This window comes from Homalodisca vitripennis, chromosome X (assembly GCF_021130785.1).
Source record: "Homalodisca vitripennis isolate AUS2020 chromosome X, UT_GWSS_2.1, whole genome shotgun sequence".
Taxonomy (NCBI): Eukaryota; Metazoa; Arthropoda; class Insecta; order Hemiptera; family Cicadellidae; genus Homalodisca; species Homalodisca vitripennis.
Window position 1 is genome coordinate 125692501 of NC_060215.1, and position 21484 is coordinate 125713984.

General features: G+C 30.1%; 1 protein-coding gene across 1 annotated transcript in view; it reads left to right on the top strand.

The window, feature by feature from the left end:
* The window catches only part of LOC124369610, a 107911-nt gene extending 88572 nt beyond the window's left edge, over positions 1 to 19339 (top strand). The window contains exons 10-17 of the mRNA XM_046827660.1: positions 1170 to 1247; positions 5149 to 5208; positions 7184 to 7246; positions 8376 to 8453; positions 12533 to 12598; positions 13327 to 13404; positions 14806 to 14883; positions 19148 to 19339. Coding sequence (XP_046683616.1) covers positions 1170 to 1247; positions 5149 to 5208; positions 7184 to 7246; positions 8376 to 8453; positions 12533 to 12598; positions 13327 to 13404; positions 14806 to 14883; positions 19148 to 19179 — 533 coding nt within the window. The 3' untranslated portion in view covers positions 19180 to 19339. The remainder of the gene's footprint in view (positions 1 to 1169; positions 1248 to 5148; positions 5209 to 7183; positions 7247 to 8375; positions 8454 to 12532; positions 12599 to 13326; positions 13405 to 14805; positions 14884 to 19147) is intronic.
* The last annotated feature ends 2145 nt before the right edge of the window (positions 19340 to 21484 follow it).

Genomic DNA, 21484 nt, shown 5'->3' on the forward strand with positions numbered 1-21484 from the left:
AGTTTCAGTATTTAAAAATGTGTTAAAATATGGAGGTACAAATTAAAATAACTAATTGAAATTAGCCAATGCAATTAATGTCATATTACAGTGTAATGTTAAAAACCAGAATATTCAGTTATAGAGAGTAGATGTTAACTACGTTCCGTACAGAAATGAGAAGAGTAAGTTTCCTCATTTCCGTGAGGATATTAAATACATTAATAAATCTAACAATGCAACCTTGTGGTAAGGCACACGAAGCAAAGGAATCACTGTTTACACGTAACTGAGAAGAACTATTGAGCTATATTCCGAGAAGATAGTGCATAGCATACATTATCAAAACTCTGCAACCTTGTGCTGAGGCGTACGAGATAAAGAAAGCACTGTTGACAATTTCATGAGATTGAGATTGAAAACAATTCAAAACTATTTTTCATATCCAGTTCGTAATAAAGGTTAACATTTAACATTTTGTAAACTTGAGTAACAAACTTGCCTGGATTTGTTTCATTTTTCTACTTTGTATTATTATATTAACGTCATTATGTGTTTTTTTTATCCATGGCCTAATGAATTTTACATTTATGAGGTACGTACTGTATTTGGTAAAGTAAAATGTTAATGAAACTGGTGCAGCTCACGGCCTCTCCGTGCGAGTTTTATTACGTGTTTGTAAAATTTGAATTAATAGAATATTTGCACATTTGTAGAAGTAATTGATTTTATATATTAAACTTTATAGCAAATTTTAATAAACTACAGCAGTTTGTAAGAGCAGCGTGGTAAATTTGATAATCCATAGTGTTTCAAAATATCATTTTATACTCTAAAACCTACACACTGGAAACCACCGAAGTTTTAATTATTTTCAATTCTTGAACACAAAATGGACTGCTAATGATTTCCAAAAATAAGGTGTAACATTCATTGCTCCACCGTAAGTTTCTTATTAAGTAAACGGTTTGTCCCTTTATTTTCTATTTTTGCAATTTTAGTAAAAAACTGAATTTAAACCTACGGTGATACATGCTACTAAGATAGATTACTGAATAACCAATGTTGTATTATTTTTCAGACAATCTTTCTGCAATTGATTATGAAGATTATAAATTTTTGTATTTTATTAGACTATTGGGATGAATGAATATTAACCGCTTGGTAAATATTGTGAATTTTGTTTTCAGCTACATCCAGAGTAAAAAATGAAACTATTACATCACAAGGTAGTTCCAGAAATGGTTGTGTTCCAAATGAAATGTTTGGTAAGAATATTTCAAACAATTATTTGTATTATTATGTACGCTAAAAATCTAACAGTATGAGCTTTTTAGACAGGAATCTTTCTGCCTCTGACTCGTATTTGTATACCAATATAACTACTACACTATTACCATATTACCATTTACCATTGCACGTAACACAATTTTGTTAATCGGTGAGCACTTTGTGCATATTATTACGGCTTGGATTGTATATAACAATATTACAGAATATTAAGTTTTAAATTATCAATGAGACATGCATATGAACCTGTTTGTAATATGAACAATAGTTTTCAGTTTGTCAATCATCTTTCTGTCTTTAAAAGTTCTTCGCATTTCATATTATTGTTTGATGATGGCTTTATAGTCAACATCTTCATGGTTTTGAAGTAATGTTTCTGCTACTTGCCGATCTGATAGTGTATCTTCTTACCTATTGTTGTGTTGTTCATAAAAACAGTTTACATCATGATTTTGCTGATTTACGTAAATTTTGATTTTCTTCCTTTCTTCTACTGATAAATAAATAGTGACTTAGAACATGATTGTAAGTCGACATTCACAGGATGATAAAATTAATTTGACGTCAACGTGTCTCCTTGCCGCTGTAGCTGCCAGGAGAAGGCTGAGCTAGGAGTCGTTCCTTGACTTCCGCTACTGTAATTCCAAACTTATTTTAGCACACTCTTACCGTCAGTCACATACGAATTATACAATTACTGACATTACTTTCCAAACATACTGTGTATAACATATGGTTGTTTTATGTAAGTAGATCTAATAGAATAGAAAAAGACCACTACGTTCCACAAATTTGTATGCAACAAAATACAATGAATTTTGTTAATATTATTGCAAAGTTATGCATGATTTCCTGCCTTAATTGCTCATGCCTCAATATTGATGTACATATTTTTCAAATAAATCCAATACTACCTGGATGTAAATCTTTCAATAATTTTTTTTTAATCAGCTCTTAAATCATATTTTATCTACCAGGCAATTACATAAAGAATTTTAGGGCAACATTTCTGCGATATTACTATATGAACTCTAAAAAAGAGATTATCCAAATCCAAGCAAAAAGTTTTGCTACTTTGATATTTAAATAACAACAAGTAACAATATCATCATTATCAGGTAAAACAATTCAAGATTAACTACAGTTTGAGATGAATCATACACAATTATATGAAAATTATCTTGTATGTGAAATAATAATTGAAGAATTAAGATAAACAAATACGGTTATCTCAAAGAGAGTTTAAGTCAAGTTAATTTGTAATCAAGTTTTGTCACTGTGCTATAGAATTGTAGATTTTCTATTTATAAAAACTAGTTTAAATGAGGTTAGTTAAAATTTGTAAACATAAGTAACAAATGATAATGAGTTTTTTTGTTATATAGATTAGTCTCAGATTATGGTTTTATAAAAACATACTATTAGCGTACTTTTTATATGAAATAAACGTAGACGAAATAAACAAATTGTCGAAATACTATAAGTAATACTTTTCTTACGTTCGTATTTTTCTGTACTTATTTTAACTTATGTTCTCATTTCTGCTGCGCCGGCAGAACGCAAATTTGCAATTGCAAAACGCTAAAACGTGTATATATATATATATATATATATATCCCTTTTAACCCCGGCCACTAAATCAAGTGATGTGCCAGAAATCCCAAGCCATTTTCAGACAAAATGTAAGGGTTTTGTAAAAAATTCATAACTCAGTTATTTTTTAAGATATTTAGGTAATTCTTTTTTTGTTTTACTTCTATATACATGTAGCTTACAGAATTTATACAAATAAAATTATTATTATGAAAGTATTTTTTTTACATACATATACATATATAAAAAAATTAAAAAAATGAAAAAAATTCAAGTTTGATCATGGAAACCATATAGATAAAAAAATATTTGACACGAAAAACACCCATTTCCTTTATGGTACATTTAATCCTTAATAAAAGGAAACAAAAATTATAGGCCTACCTTATTTAAAAGTGAAGTAACATAAACTTTTGTAAAGCCGTGTAAATTTTTCTTTTTACCATTTCTGGGCAAGGCAATGTAACAAGACCTTTGAAATTCACAGCACTTAAAATAAACATAAAACCAAAGTTATTTCTGACAAAATAACTAAAACTGTTCATAATCTAAATTTAAAAAAAAAGTTTTTAAAACAATATTTACATCAGTACAAAATGTTTTAGCACTTGTGGTCACCAAAACAATTGGGGTGAATTGTTTGTTTGCAACTGAGTTACTAATTAGTGTATTTTCACTTACGGGAGACTTTGAACAATGTCTTTTACTCATTTTGAAATCAAACAAATAATAAACTAAACTTTAACTGCCGTACTTTACAACTGCTTTAACCTAAAACTGTGAAGAAAAACGGAATATTCACAACCACGTGATATACAGCTGTCTGCAACAAGCGTGAGCAGTCAGTCGAGACGAACTGCAATTGCGTAGTCACAGACTGACAACATATGAAGTCAAACCATTACAAACTAATATATTTCGATGCAAAATATCTTTGTGCATAAGTCTATGAAATTTCAAAGCATTTGGTGAAATAGGTGGCCAGTAAAGTTATAAAAAGTGCACGTCCGCACTATACGGACGTCGGGAGTTGCCGCCATTTTTACGACGTCCGTATAGTACGGACGTCGGGGTTAAAAGGGCTAAAATATATATATATATATATAAAATTGAACTAAAAATTATTATTATAAAAATAATTATTAATTAATAATAATTATAAAGTATTAATAAATTCTTAATAGATCATTAATAACTAATAAAAATAATTATTAATTATTATTAAAATAATATATATCTGCAGATCCTATTTCCTTTGTCTATCTATTTTCATATGTTGCCTAAATTCTGTTGAATCTCTATCCATTGTTCAGCATTAAGAGATATTTTTTAATTTATTTTCGTATCTTCGAATTATTTTATTTGTATGAATATGCATTTAAAGAATATAATTATGTATGTGTATATCCGGAAATGTTTTAATTACGGTTTAGGGTGGTTATGACTATTTGACTGTCCACATTTGCTTAAATGGTAAGAACGCAAAACCATTTAAAAGTATCTATTTAAAAAACATAATAGGAAGAGCAGTCTTATCGTTTTAGGTCGGATCGATATCTTTTTTTTCTTAATAGACTGTTCTTCATAATATCTATATGAGGAAGAAGAGGAATATAATTCCAGTCTGATCAATATAAACCTGATCTTCTTCTCCTATCTAAATTCTTTAGTTAATATTTAATATTTTATCATTAGCTATATATAACTACAAAATTATTTTACTTATTATGTATACTGGAATGGATAAAAATTATGAATCTAGGATTGATAGCAAGTTTTACATATAAATTTGACTTAGAATCCAATCTTGTTAGTATTTACGGCTCAATAATAATACAGTCACAAATTTTTCGAATTAATTGGGGTATATTCAGTTTTCTTAATAAAAATTAACACAAGTTACATTATCAAATTTAGAATTGAAATTAAAATTACGACTTAGGAAACATAATTGATTTTCCTTATTAGACCAGCACAGCAGTTGTTGCTTGTAAAACTTGTATCGATTATTTGCCATTTAGTGTGGTGAGAATAGTTCTCTGAAAATCGCAAATGAATTATAAAATTGACATTTAAAGCTAGACATATTTATATAATTTGTGTTAATATATGTGGCTGGCATAAACTATAAGTAAATTTTGTTTTTAAATTACGTATAACTGGACTGAATAAGTCGTATTTTATGTTCTAAAGAATAAGTAATTGTAGCTACAGTTCATCTTTTTGTTCAACGCGTAAGTTCCTTCATATCTTTGAGGTGTTACAATATTATGTTTGGAATTTCAGATCCACTATTGGATGGGGCAGAACTAAATAATGATGATGATCAAAATTACCATGATCTATGTAAGTATTAGTATCATTTACTGTCGATAAATTTGAGTTAACAAAAGGAATAAGACCAAGTTTCAGTATTTTAAAACGTGGTAATATATGGATGTACAAAGTAAGATAACTAATTGAAATTAGCCACTTCAATTATTGTCATATTACAGTGTAATGTTCAAAATTTTCAGTTATAGAGGGTAGTTAACAACCATATTCAGTAGAGATATGAGATCACGATTGTAACACGTCTTTCACAGGATCATAAAATTACTTTGACGATAATGTGTGTCCTTGCCTTCTAGCTGGCAGGAGAAGGCTGAGCTAGGACTCGTTGATTGACTTCCGCTAATGTAATTCCAAACTTGTCCTAGCACACTTGTTCAGTCAGTCACATAAAAATTATACAAGTACTGACACAACTTAGCAAATATTCTGTGTATAACATATGGTTGTTTTAGGTAAGCTTAACTAATTGAATTGAAAAAGAACACTACGTTCCACAAATATTTATGCAACTAAATGCAATGAATTTGTGTTAATATCATTACAAAGTTATGCATAATGTTTTGCCTTAATTGCTAATGCCTAAATATTGATGTACACATTTTTCAAATAAATGCAATACTACCTAGATATAAATCTTTCAATATTTTTTAAATCTGGTCTCAATTCATATTTCATGCACAAGGCAATTACATAAAGGATTTCAGGACAATATTTCTGCGATATTAACTAGATAAATTAAAAAAAGACATATAAGATAATATATATATAATAATAAAGATATATAAACGTAGATGAAATTAACTAATTATCGTAATTCAATAAGTAATACTTTGCTTACGTTCGTAATTTCTGTATTTTTTTGGAATTATTTTATGGATATATATATTTATTTATTTATATATATAAATATAATCAAACTAAACATTTAATGTAAATTATATGTATCTGCAGTACCTATTTCCTATGTCTATCTATTTTCGTATGTACCCTAAAATATGTTGATTCAATGTCCGTTTTTAAGCGTTAAGACATGTTGCCTAATTTTCTTTGTATCTTAGATTATATAGTTTCATGAATGTGTCATTTAACGAATATATGTATGTGTATATTTAATTTTCGAAATACGGTTAAGGGTAATTTTGAATATATGATTGGCTAGATTTGCTTAGAGGGTAAGAACGCAAAACCATTTAGTGTAAAAACCATTAAACGTTACTGTTTAAACAAAATAGTAAGAATAGTCTTGTCGTTTTAGATTGGATCGATGTCCCTTTTTCTTCTTCATAGAGTGTTACTTATAATATCTATATGAGGAAGAAGAGGAATATAATTCTAGTACGATCAATGTAACCTGGTATTCTTATCAAATATAAATTCATTAGTTAATATTTAGCCATTAACTATAATTAGCTACAACATTACATATATTTATTTACTATACAGAAATGGATCTCAAATTCTAAATCTACGATCGATAATAATTTTTACCATTAAATTTTACTTAGAATCTAATCTCGTTAGTATGTAAGAATCAACTATAGTATGGCTTCACATTATTCGAATTAATTAGACTATATTCTTATTTTGTAGGTACAAATAATAAAGGTGTAAAAATAAAATTCAAAATTGAGAATACAAACGACGTTTAGGAATCGAAATTGATTTTTCTTATTAACCCAGCACAGCAGTTGTTGCTTTTAACACATGTATTGATTATATGCTATTTGGTAGGTGTGTTGAGACAAGTTCTCTTAAAATCACAAATGGATTATAAAATGATGTATAAAGCTAAACATATTTATATTAATATTTGAGGCTGCGTAAAAATATAAGAAAATTCTATTTTTAAATTACGTATAATTCGACTGAATCAGGTGCATTTAATGTCCAAAAAGAGAAGTAAATGTAACTACAGTTCAGCAATCTGTTTAATGCGTAATTTCCTTCATCTCTTTGAGGTGTTAATAGATTGTGTTTGAAATTGCAGTTCTACAATTGATGGAGAAATCCCCACCAGAAACAAAGTATGAACGAAATTTGTTTGCTCCATGTAAGTATTAGTATCATTTCCTGTCGATAAATTTTATATTAATGTCATATTATAGTATAATGTCAAAAACCAGATCATTCAGTTATGGAGGGTAGATGTCAACTAGATTCAGTACAGATATGAGAAGAGTAACTTTCAACTTTTCCGAGAGGATAGTACATACATTAATAAATCTAACACTGCAACCTTGTGTTGAGGCAGACGAAGCAAAGGAATCACTGTTTACACGTAACTGAGAAGAACTATTGAGCTATATTCCGAGAAGATAGTGCATAGCATACATTATCAAACTCTGCAACCTTGTGCTGAGGCGTACGAGATAAAGAAAGCACTGTTGATAATTTCATGAGATTGAGATTGAAAACAATTTAAAACTATTTTTCATATCCAGTTCGTAATAAAGGTTAACATTTAACATTTTGTAAACTTGAGTAAGAAACTTGCCTGGATTTGTTTCATTTTTCTACTTTGTATTATTATATTAACGTCATTATGTGTTGTTTTGATCCATGGCCTAATGAATTTTACATTTATGAGGTACGTACTGTATTTGGTAAAGTAAAATGTTAATGAAACTGGTGCAGCTCACGGCCTCTCCGTGCGAGTTTTATTACGTGTTTGTAAAATTTGAATTAATAGAATATTTGCACATTTGTAGAAGTAATTGATTTTACATATTAAACTTAATAGTAAATTTTAATAAACTACAGCAGTTTGTAAGAGCAGCGTGGTAAATTTGATAATCCATAGTGTTTCAAAATATCATTTTATACTCTAAAACCTACGCACTGGAAACCACCGAAGTTTTAATTATTTCAATTCTTGAACACAAATTGGACTGCTAATAATTTCCAAAAATAAGGTGTAACGTACTTTGCTACACCTTAAGTTTAATATTAAGTAAACTGTTTGTCCCTTTATTTTCTATTTTTGGAATTTTATTAAATTCAGATTGCCTATCTACGGTGCTACATGCTACTAAGAAAGATGTTTAAATAAGCAATGTTGTATTATTTTACAGACAATATTTCTGTAATTGGTTATGAAGATTATAAATGTTGGTGTTTTTTAGACTATTGGGATCAATGAATATTAACCGCTTGTTAAATATTGTAAATTTTGTTTTCAGCTACATCCAGAGTAAAAAATGAAACTATTACATCACAAGGTAGTTCCAGAAATGGTTGTGTTCCAAATGAAATGTTTGGTAAGAATATGTTAAACCATTATTTATATTAAACTAAAAGTATTTAGACTATAAATCTAACAGTATGAGATTTTTAGACGGGAATCGTTTTGTCTCTGACTCGTATTTGTATACCACTAATACTATTAAAATATTACTATATTACCTTTGTACATACTCGCATATCGTAGACGTGTTTAGACGAAACAACATATTGTGGATTGGTGAGCACCTTGTGCATATTAAATAGTTAGTAAAATGAACAATAGTTTTCAGAATGTCAATCGTAGGACAGTGTTCAAAAGTTCTTCTACGCACTTCATACTATTGTTTCGTGAGGGCTTTTTCGTCAACGTCTTCCTAGCTTTGAAAAATGTTTCTGCTACTTGCCGATGTGATAGTGTATCTTCTTACCTATTGTTGTGTTGTTCATAAAAACAGTTTTCATCACGATTTTGCAGATTTAAGTAAATTTCGATTTTCTTCCTTTCTTCTACCGATAATGAATCCTGACTTGGAACACGATTATAACACGTCTTTCACAGGATCATAAAATTACATTCACGACAACGTGTGTCCTTGCCTTCTAGCTGGCAGGAGAAGTCTGAGCTAGGACTCGTTGCTTGACTTCTGCTACTGTAATTCCAAACTTATTCTAGCACACTCTTACAGTCAGTCGCATAAAAATTATACAATTACTGCCACAACTTAGCAAATATACTGTGTATAACATATGGTTATTTTAGGTAAGCTTAACTAATAGAATAGAAAAAGAACACTACGTTCCACAAATATGAATGCAACTAAATACAATGAATTTGTGTTAATATCATTACAAAGTTATGCATCACTTTTTGCCTTAATTGCTAATGCCTAAATATTGATATACACATTTTTCAAATAAATGCAATACTACCTAGATATAAATCTTTCAATATTTTTTGAATCTGGTTTCAATTCATATTTCATGCACCAGGCAATTACATACAGAATTTCTGGACAATATTTCTGCGATATTAACTAGATAAATTCTAAAAAAGACATTGTCCATATCCAAGCAAAACGTTTTCTAAATTTTGTTACCGAATTACAACAAGTAACAATATCATCATTATCAGGTAAATCATTATTCATATTAGTAAAATAAATTCAAGATTAACTACAGTTTGAGATGAATCATAGACAATTAAATGAAAATAATTTTGTATGTGAAATAATAATTGTAGACTTAAGATAAACAAATACGTTTATCTCAATAAGAGTTTAAGTCAAGTTAATATGACATCAAGTTTTGTCAATGTGCTGTAGAATGGTAGGTTTTCTGTTAATAAAAACTAGTTTCAATGAGGTTAGTTAAAATTCCTAAACACAAGTAATAAATTATAATTTTTTGTTATATAGATTAGTCTCAGATTATGATTTTACAAAAACACATGCTATTAGCGTACTTTTTATATGAAATAAATGTAGATGAAATAAACAAATTATCGAAATACTATAAGTAATACTTTGCTTACGTTCGTATTTTTCTGTACTTATTTGAGCATGTGCCCTCATTTATGCTGCGCCGGCAGAACGCAAATTAGCAATTCCAATTTAAATAAATCAAGAAAAAATATATAAAAGTAAACTAAAAAAATATTGTAAATTATATGTAGCTTGCAGATTTTATTTCTTATGTATATATATTTTCTAATATAGCCTCAAGTCTGTTGAATCAATTTGCGCTTTTCAGCGTTAAAAGATATTGCCTAATGTATAGTATCTTAGAATTTGTATAGTGGTATAAATATGTCATTCAAAGAATATGTTTTGAGTATTTGACTGGCCACATTTGCTTAAATATTAAGAACGCTAAACCATTTAGCGTAACCATTTCAAAGTATCTGCTTAAACAAATAGGAAGAACAGTCTTATCGTTTTAGATTAAATCGATATCCCTTTTCTTCTTCACATAGTGTTCTTTATAATGTCTATATGAGGAAAAAGAGGAATGTAATTCCAGTCTGATTAATGGAAACCTTGTCTTCTTATCCTATCTAAATTCTTTAGTTAGTATTTAATATAGTCATTAACAATATTTAACTACATAATTATTTATACTTATAATTTATACAGGAATGGATACGAAATTATGAATGTAGGATGTACGAAATGTACCAAGTTTTTCGTTTAAAATCCGCATAGAATCTAATCTCGTTAGTATCTAAGGAATAAGAAAATGGCCACACAATTTTCAAACTAATTAGTTTATATTCTTATTTCTTAGTAACAATTTACACAGATATCATATTAAAATTAGGAATCGGCAATACAGACTATGATATGGGAATCAAAATTGATTTTTCTTATTAGCCCAGCACTGCAGTTGTTGCTTGTAAAACTTGTATTGATTATTTGCTATTTATAGGTAAACCGCTAACAAAAAAACCTTGGTTGATTTGAGTTCACGCAGGGTGGGGTAAATATCCCTCCGCCGCCCCTCCAAGCATCCCCACCACTGCTCGGCGCTCACTCTATTTCAATCTAATAAAATCAGCTGACTAATCCGGCTCAGTCGGTATCGTTCACTGCTGCGACCCGTTCAGTTCAAACGGTCAGTACAGAGTTACTAAGCCTTCCCGCTAGAGCGTGTTTTACCGGTCATCGTGTTGACTGAACAAAATTAACGAATGAGCGACTGGATGTAATGACCAAGTGAACGAAAGGATCTGCTTGCAAAAATGTGTTCGGATAGAGGAAGAAACAACATATTTTACAGTGAATGGATATATATATATATATATATATATATATATATATATATATATATATAAAACAATAAATGTATTGTTTCAGGAATCTAGTAAATATAAATATATATTATTAATAGAAATGATTAACAAAAATTAACTGTATGTATTAACGTGGGTTACTATTGTTAGATGGCGAAGAAGTATATAGACTTATAGTCCCTTGTTATCGCTGAACTTCTAACCCTTACTCGCTATTTATTGTTATTCGGTCTGTCCTTCACTATAATTACCATAACTAATACTTCATACGACAGTGCAGCAAAACTAGATTTATACTCGGTTACGTATCATTATCAATGTGACATCAATTGCCTGCGTGGTCACTGTTGTCATTGCCATCCAGCCAGATTATAAATAAATTCTAAAACCATTAATAATATCAAAAATTACAAAACTACTATTTTTTACTTATAAAATCATTAGTTCTATTATTAGTTTTGAGTTCCGATATTCACGACCAGAGCCTACGCACAGGTCCTAGGCCCATGTAGGCTCATCCCGGTTATACTACTCTTCTTATTTCAAATTTTAATTGAATTAAATAGAATCAATGCAAGGTTTATTATAATAAGAAATAATTAACTACGTATACGTACCGTATGTTACACTCTGATACATGATTTCAGACATTGTATATATTTGCTTACGTTTGTTGCAAAACGTGTATATGTGTTTTATTGTACTATTTTTAAGAAAATAAACCATTTTCATTTCATTTTTCATTTCACCTGATTTGGAAAAAAGTATCAAATTTATTCAGTTGCCAAGCCAAATTGAACAAAACTTTAAAGTGAACGGGTCTTTTGAAACACTCCGATCCGGATCACTCGTTCACCTGACTGATTCTTTCGAATTGAACGGTCCAAGTAAGTAACTGCAGTATAAACAATATGGCGCGAGCAAGACAAGATTTAAACAGCTGACAAGAAGATGCTCCGCCCACTCGCCGCTCCCCCCCGCCGGAGGGGGGCCCCTCCTGCGCTGTGCTGCTCAAATGTTTGCTTCTGCGCAGGTTTCTTTATTAGCGGTTCACCTATAGTGAGTTGAGACAAGTTCTCTTAAAATCACAAATGAATTATAAAATTAAAATTTAAATCTAAACATATTTTTATAATTTATATTATTATTTGTGGCTTGCATAAGCATAAAATTAAATTATATTTTTAAATTACGTATAATTCGACTGAATCAATCGAATTTATTATACTAAAGAATAAGTAAATGAAACTACAGTTCATCTTTCTGTTCAACGCGTAAGTTCCTTCATATATTTGAGGTGTTCCACTATTATGTTTGAAATTTCAGATCCACTATTGAATGTGGCAGAACCGTTCAAAAATACCTACCAAGAACGAAATATGTTTGCTCCATGTAAGTATTAATATCATTTACTGTCGGTAAGTTTTAGTTAACTAGACGAGTAAGACGTAGTTTCTGTATTTTAAAATGTGGTAAAATATGGCGGTACAAATTAAAATAACTAATTGAAATTAGCCATTGCAATTAATGTCATATTACAGTGTAATGTTAAAATCCAGTATTTTCAGTTGTGGAGGGTATATATCAACTAGATTTGTTTAGTTTTTCTACCTGGTAATAAAATTACAGTAGAGAAATAAGTGTTTGTAAAATTTGAATTAATAGAATATTTGTACGTTTGTAAATGTAAATGTTTTCTCCATGTCAAACCTGATAAACAATTTTGATAAATTAATGCGTTATATAAGGAGAAACATAATAGATTTGATAATCCATATTGTTCAAAATAGAATTTATACTCTAAAACATACACCCTGGAAAACACTGAAGTTTTAGTTATATTTAATCCTTGAACAGAAACTGCATCCTTTCTGTTTTTCAAAACTTAGGCATTCATTGCTGCACCTTAAGTTTCTTATTAAGTATATTTTTTTTTCTTTATTTTCTATAGTTGTCATTTTGGTAAATACTTAATTCATGGTAAATTCTACGGTCCTACATGCTACTAAGAAAGATTTTTAAATAACATAATTATAATTATAAATTTTGGTATTTTTTTTTTGTCTGTTAGGATCAATGAGTATTAACCGCTTGTTACATATTGTGTATTTTGTTTTCAGCTAAATCCAGAGTAAAAAATGAAACTATTACATCACAAGGTAGTTCCAGAAATGGTTGTGTTCCAAATGAAATGTTTGGTAAGAATATTTTCAAACAATTATTTGTATTAGTATATAGACTCAAAATCTAACACTATATCACTTATTAACATATTACTTTTCGCACATACTCCGATATCGTTGTTATGTTTCGACGTACCACAATTTTGGTAATCGGTGAGCATATTGTGCTTGTTAATTGTTTGTAAATGATCAAATAATTTTCAGAACCTCTATCATCGGTCTGTGTTCAAAAGTTCTTCTACACACGTCAGTTATCGTTTGATGATGGCTTTATCGTCACAGTCTTCGCAGGTTTAAAGAAATGTTTGTGCTACTTGCCGATCTGATACTGTATCTTCTTAACTATTGTTGAAAACTATTAACTATTAACTATTGTTCATAAAAAACAGTTTCCATCACGATTATTCAGAACTTCATAATATTGGATTGCCATCATTTCTTTTAAAAAATTTTGAATTCTTACTGGTACATTACCATAAAATGACTTTTACAGTATCATAAAATTACGTTGACGGCAATGTGTGTCCTAGCCCTCTAGCTGGCAGGAGAATGCTGAGCTAGGGCTCGTTCCTTGACTTCCGCTAATGTAATTTTAAACTTATCCTAGCACGCTCTTACAGTTAGTCACATAAAAATTATACAATTAATGAAATTTTTTCCAAATATACTGTGTATAACAAATGGTTATTTTATGTAAGTACAACTAATAAAATTGAAAAATAACACTACGTTCCACAAATTTGAATGAAACAAAATACAATGAATTGTGTTAATATTATTACAAAGTTTTGCAATATCTCCTATCTTAATGGATAATGCATGAATATTGAAGTACACATTTTAAAACTAAATGCAATACTACCTGGTTGTAAATCTTTCAATAATTATTTTTTAATCGTGTCTCAAATCATATTTCATCCACCACGCAATTACATACAGAATTTCCGGCCAGTATTTCTGCGATATTACTTGATGAATTCTAAAAAAGAGATTTTCTGTATCTAAACGAAACGTTTTGTACCTTTTGCTACCTAAAAACAAAAATTATAAAATTCAACATTTTTACTGGTAACCATAACCCTGGAAACACTGAAGTTTTAATTTTTTTAGTCTTTAATTAAAGTCTCAAACTGCACCTCTTTGATTTCCAAAAGTTACACAGTCATTGGTGCATATTAAGTTTCTTATTAAGTAAAATTGTTTGTCCGCTTTCTTTTTTTATTTTTTTCATTTTTGGTAAATACAGAATTCATATCTACGGTGCTACATGCTACTAAGAAAGATTTGTAAATAACCATCGTTGGATTATTTACTGGAAAAAGTTCTGAAATTGATAAAGAAGATTATTAACTTTGGTATTTTTTTGGGAATCATTGAATATTATGTGCTTGTTACATATTGTGAATTTTATTTCAGCTACATCCAGAGTAAGAAATGAAACTATTACATCAAATGGTAGTTCCAAAAACGATTGTGTTCGAAATGAAATGTTAGGTAAGAATATTTTTAAACAACTATTTGTTCTAGTATGTAGACTCAAAATATAACGTTATATCACTTATCAACATATTACTTTTCCACATAATCGGATATCGTTGACATATTTCGACGTAACACAATTTTGGTGATCGGTGAGCTCGAGCATGTTAATTGTTTGTAAAATGAAGAATAATTTTCAGAATGTCAATCATCGGTCTGTGTTCAAAAGTTCTTCTTCACACTTCGTATTATTGTTTGATGATGGCTTTATAGTCACATTCTTCGCAGGTTTTAAAATGTATTTATTACATAAGAACAGGCTCACGAGGCAAATCTAGCACTGGTTATACACCTAACTGAGAAATGCAGTTATGGTCCATTCCGACAGCGTAGTAGCTTATGCCTACATGCCATACACTATATATTAATGCAACTTTGTGCTGAGCCTTACGAGGAAGAGCACTTTTATTTCTATCAAGTAGACCTTTAAAATTACATTTCCCAAGATAGGCGTAGCTATTTGAAAATGTAAAGTTACCCCCGTACCTAACTTTAAAAAGGGTGGATATGTTTTTATCATAAGAAAATATAACATGTTTTTTAATAACTCTGGTGAAAGTTGTACCTTGTACCACAATTTCAATTAGGCACTACGCATTATACTGAAAAAAAAAACTATAAAATAAGCAATCAATTTTATTAAACCTCATTCTAAGTTTAATACACTTTATATTTATTGTTTGGTTTTTCATAATGAGCAATGAATTTGTTTGAGAAAATCTATGATATTCCTCTTATTCCTCTTAATCATAAATTATTTTTTCCCTTCGTTTCATTTCATCATATAGTTCCATGGATCAAAATGAGGTCAAAGTTTTGTTGCGTGAGAGTGGGTAATAGTTAAATTAAAAATCCCATAACTCTATATTTCAACAAAGATGGAATTTTGGACTATTCAAACAAGCGTCATTTGTTCATTTGTCAAGTGTCGAAAGTATGATTCAAAACCACTACATTTCACAACAGTAACAATAGTTCTATGTATATATATTCTAGGACCCTAGAGCCATTTAAATCTGCTATATAAATAATATTCAAACAATGAGGTAAAGATACTCAAAGTAGTCAGGCTCGGCCAAAAATTCGGTCTCCATACGGTAGTCTGAACTACTGCAAAAAGATACTTTTTTACCGGTTACTCGTCCAAACTAGTTTCTGCAAACTGAAAGTTCCCGCTACAGGTCACTGGTACAGATATTTTAGCGATACCGATACTGTACACGCTTACCGCCATTCCTGTTATAAAGTATTCAGACTAAGTTAGCAGTATCAGTAGCTGAAACAAGTACCTATACCATTAAAGGACAACGTACCACTCAGTAACGTATGAATCTAAATCAGGACGAATACATTTTGTGCTCGGTTACTGAAGTACTGTGTAAAGGTAGAAGCCTGTGGAAACAGTAAGAACTAACCTCAGTTTCGTGGTGACGCCGAAATTCAAATATATAAGGCATTGAAAAACAAACAATTATTTGTGAATTGCCGTGTATTTCGTGAATTAAAATGGTTAAAGATTAGAATTTATATATTTTATTGAAATTTTTTCAAGTTACAACAAATGTTATTTTTAGTCCAAATTAGACTATCATGCGATATATTATTTTGAAATCCAACGCTCTTGGATGGGGGGACAGGTCCCGTTTTTCCATCCCCATTGGTGCGCCCCTGATCCACTGTACGGTGAAATTTTTGAAATGTCAATCTTGCTGACACAACCCTCAACCCAAGACAGGTCGTGATTTATTATTATTTATCTGGTCCACTAAAATGTATGTTGCTATCCGTCTCTCCTTATTTCTTGTGGTCATACTATCATATAATATACTGCCATACTATTTGTATGTCCTTCGACATGGTCCCATATTTTTGTCCGAAATATAATTTGTCAGAATGATTTGTGTTACAAATGCAGAGAGTACTGGGAAAAAAACATACAGTCCTCCGATTATTAAAAACCATTATTTTACTAAACTTTACATAATTATCCAGCATTGTTAGTGAAATGCCTATCGAAAACATGTCTTATCTTTTAATACAGAGGGTTCTCAGTAGACACATAATAAAAACAACAAAGGAGCTATAATTATGCCAATGTAGTATCGGTACAGTTAGCTGTTTAACATTATTGAACATTGTAAGAAATGTTGTAAATGTGCGCTGACAAAAGAGGGGCTAATTTCATGGGACGCTTACACCAAACTACCTACTTGGTTTTTAACATAACTAGTTAGTAAATTAAAGAAACTAGGAGCTAATTTCAATTGAATAATACATTGCCATACATACTACTTATTGGTGAAATCGATAGATGAATTTCCTTTTTGAAATAAATCGATCGTTAGCTGCATTAAGTTTGATTAGATTCAAAATGCGAGGCAAAAACTTTAACCTGACATTATTTTTTGCTATATTTATATACGTAAAACCCACCCTCCAACATGAGAATAATAGTACCATAAAAACTTCCAGTATGATCACTAAATAAAGAAATACATTTCTGTATTTCAAATATAAAACATTGCATGCTGGTTTTTCTCGATCTTAAGAAAGCATCTAACTGAGTAAGTAGAGACAAGCTTGAAGCTATTGGATTCCGTGGAAGTGCCCTTACATGATTCTTCAGCAACCTCACTGACAGATTACAATGCGTGTGCGCGCGCGTGTGTGTGTGTGTGTGTGTGTGTGTGCGGGTGTCTGCGGGACGGCTGTCATAAACACATTTTACAGGCACTAATCAACTGTCACTAAGCACCTTTAAACCAATTTTAGTTTACATCAATAACATTTATTTGCCGATAACTCATTCATATTTTAAATTCGAAATAACTCTCTGGACGTACGCAAGAAAGCTCAAAATGACCTTATGATATTGAAAAAATGGTTTGACCAAAATTTATTGACGCTCAATATTTTAAATCAACATTTGCCAACCTCACTTCGCTCCAATACTGATTACAATTTAAAACTTGATAATTCATAACTGCGGAAATTACTTTAATGAATCTTGTCTACGTGGCAATATAGACAAATTACAGATTACAAATATCTTGGAGTCACAGACTGAAATGGACACATCATATGGATTATTTATCAAAAGAATTTTGGTGCTTCTTATTTGATTTTCGGCAACTCGGTGATGACCTAAATGTGAAAGAGATGATACTAGCTCTTATATTCAGTCTTTGCTTTCTTTTGGAAATACGAGTATTGCTTGGGTTAAAGAGAGTTGCACGATCCTTAATCCCTTGTTTTTATGTCAAGTTTCATAATTATATTCCAACACGGTTATAAAATGCAATATCATATGTATGCACTTAATTATAAAATCAGGTTACAGTTAGAAAAGTTAGTGTTACAACTAATATTGTATTAATACTTTGTTTAAAGTATTTTTATAGCAATGGATGTATTGTGAAAATAAATTGTTTTCCTAAAATTTGCTATTGTGATACACTTGTGATATTATATAATGTCCATACTGAGTATCAGGGATACTGGAAATCGGTAACATTACCTTTCGAGATTTGAAGGCTAATGTCTTCCTCAGGTGTATGAATAATACAATTTTTATAAATGTTTATTTTTTTAAATAGTTATTTATTAAAATTATAAGGAATCGTAATATTTTTTCATTTATAGGTGAAGGGTAGGATTTATTTAAACAAAAAGCAACCCATTTATAATAGCATAGAAATGCTACATGTTATGATTATTTTAGAAAAAATAATCTTAACATGTGGAATATTGTATTTATTCTCTTTACAACTATAATAATTCATACAACTTCTAGAATAGAATTGCTTTTCACAAATTACTAGTCGCCTGATGAGGAAACCTTCGGTTTCGAAAGGCCTTGCACGAAAAATAAATAAATTGGAAATCTTATGTATTATTTACATTTATTAATATTTATAAATAGTTGTTAAATCTATAGCTATTAGGTTTGTGAAATTATAGCTAAGCAAAATATTTTACTATGAAAACAGAGGATCGATTCTTCATTGTCATACGGATAGTAAGCTAAATTTAATAAATATAATCAGTTTCAAATTTAAAAAAAAATTATGTTGAAGTTCTCCTTATTTTTAAATAAAATGTTATTTCGAACACAATGTGAACAATTTATTTCAACAATTTAATTGATCTTAATCAATCTTCTCAGATTTTCTTAAATAATGATATACCAAGAAACAACTGATAATACTCGTATGTGTAGACGGACCTCTCACCATCGACTTGAGCCCATAAGATGCAATAATGGCAAGTTCACGTGGCTGGGACACGGATGTAGTTTGTAAGATAGTTCCAGACCATCCAGCACTCTAGCGTGGGAATGAAAACCTACTAATATCTATAATCACTTCACATTTATTCAATATGTCAATAAAATATTAAATATACAGTAATACATCAAGTGTTTTATTCTAACATTTCCTGATGATTCATTACACTATAAGTAAAATTCTTTAAATACATGTTCTTAAAACAGAATAAATTCTAGATCTGAATAAATGTATAAGTTATATGTATTTAAATATAACGGATAGTGCAATAACCCACATAATGCGAATATTAATATTGCCATGTTACTGTCTGTATGCCAGTGTGCCAAAGAAAATATATGAGTATATTTGAATATTAAAGTATGTGTTTTATATATATATATATATATATATATATATATTTCAAGTCTTGAATATTTTATGTAGTATTACATTAGGGTGACAAAATTTAATTCGATTTAAGAATGAAATAAGCCTGCCCATACTGTGTGTTATGAATGGTAGCAAGACTACTCTTAATATGGGTTTAATTACATAATTTAATTAGTTTTATAAAGTTGGTCATGGCCCAGAGAAGCTGTACCTTTCATCTTAATTGGCGATTTAGCTTTATTAGCACCATGTATATAACAGGAACTATGGATATAACTTGAACATGGAAAACGAAAATAATAACAGTACTCGTGTACTCTTCTGGAAACTTGACTTCCATTTTCGATTAGGTTTCCGTACTTCAGCTTCAACTTTGTACTTAGAGTAAATATGAATTTCTTTGAGTACGAGACTGGCACAAGAATCTTTTAGCATTAGGAATAGATTAAGTAACACTCTGCGTATTTAACTATAGCCAAGTGTTTCAGTGAGTCTGAGATTTAGCTCGTCTAAAATGAAAATTTATTCATTTAAACCAATTTTTGAGAGTAAGAAGGCCCATTCTATGTTAAGAATGTTTTAGTTAACATATTATTCCTGTCATATTTTCTAATAATTTAAAATCCCGGAGCTTACAATAACTTAGGAATTTTACTGACACCGACACTCCTCAATGGACGATACCGGTTAAACAGTGAGCCAAATCAAAGCCCTGCATATGGAATTTAGCCCAATATGTTTTCTTATTTAAAGTGACAAACCCAACAAGTTTATTGAAATGGCACTAAAATCTTACTTACTGATGTAGATTTTAGTTCAGTATGTATTTTATTTTAAGAGTACTAAAATTCTCACTATTTACACAATTTTCTAAATTATTAGAATAATAACGTTTAACTCGTTAGCAAGAGAGCTTAGCTTCCTCATGCAGTATACAATGGCTTGAAGAAAAACATGGAATGATTACTTGCATAAACCAGCAGATATGCTGGTAAAGATATTTCCCAGACTACGGTCCGAACAAGGATTTCCCCTTATACTGGAACTATATGATATTTTACAGCAATTGGTTTCTCAGCCATTATATTAAATATTGTATATTAAATATTTTCTTCATCGGTACAAGACAAATCTAACTATTGCACAGAAAATATATTTTACCAAGCATAACATTGCGGAAGGGGTCCGTGGGCTTGGGCGCCTCCCAAGTGTAAATAGCCTTTATCTGGTTATGCAGGACTCTGATCAGAAAACAAAACCCAACACACACATTATCTTATGCTTTATCTTGAACATTTATAGCAGAAAGTTACATCCCGCAGTTTGGCTTTGGATGTGTAGGTCATTGACGTCTGCACATAGCTTGTTTTGAATGTTTAATACACCATATTCTTGTGACACGCTCCCATAAAATATGTTAAGAAGTAAATCGAAATTCTCTTCTGCGTTACTGAGAACGGAGGAGCAACTGAGTTACACAAAACGTAGTTATGGTAATAATAGTTTGATTCAATGATAGTAGTGGGCTTATATATTGTGTCTTAAACATCGTAGTACACATAATTGTGCAAATTATTAGAAGTCAGAACACCTCTTCATCTCAATTACCGTTTATTTTGTAGTGTAGATGTATCTGACGTTGAAACGATTAAAAGAGTTCATTTGAGGTTCTTTTCCACCGACGTTATTTTATCTCTCTAGACGAACATGACTCCAGATTTCAGGATTTAAGTCTGAGATAGTTATATTCCATACTGAAATGAAGATAAACTGGAGCTAAACTTAATATTCCAATGTATTTATTTTGCGGAACGGGGTGACGCAGTTCACCACTGTATACAGTTTCTCTACACTTTAAATCCAACTTAGAAACTTCACAATTACACAGAAATGGTGTT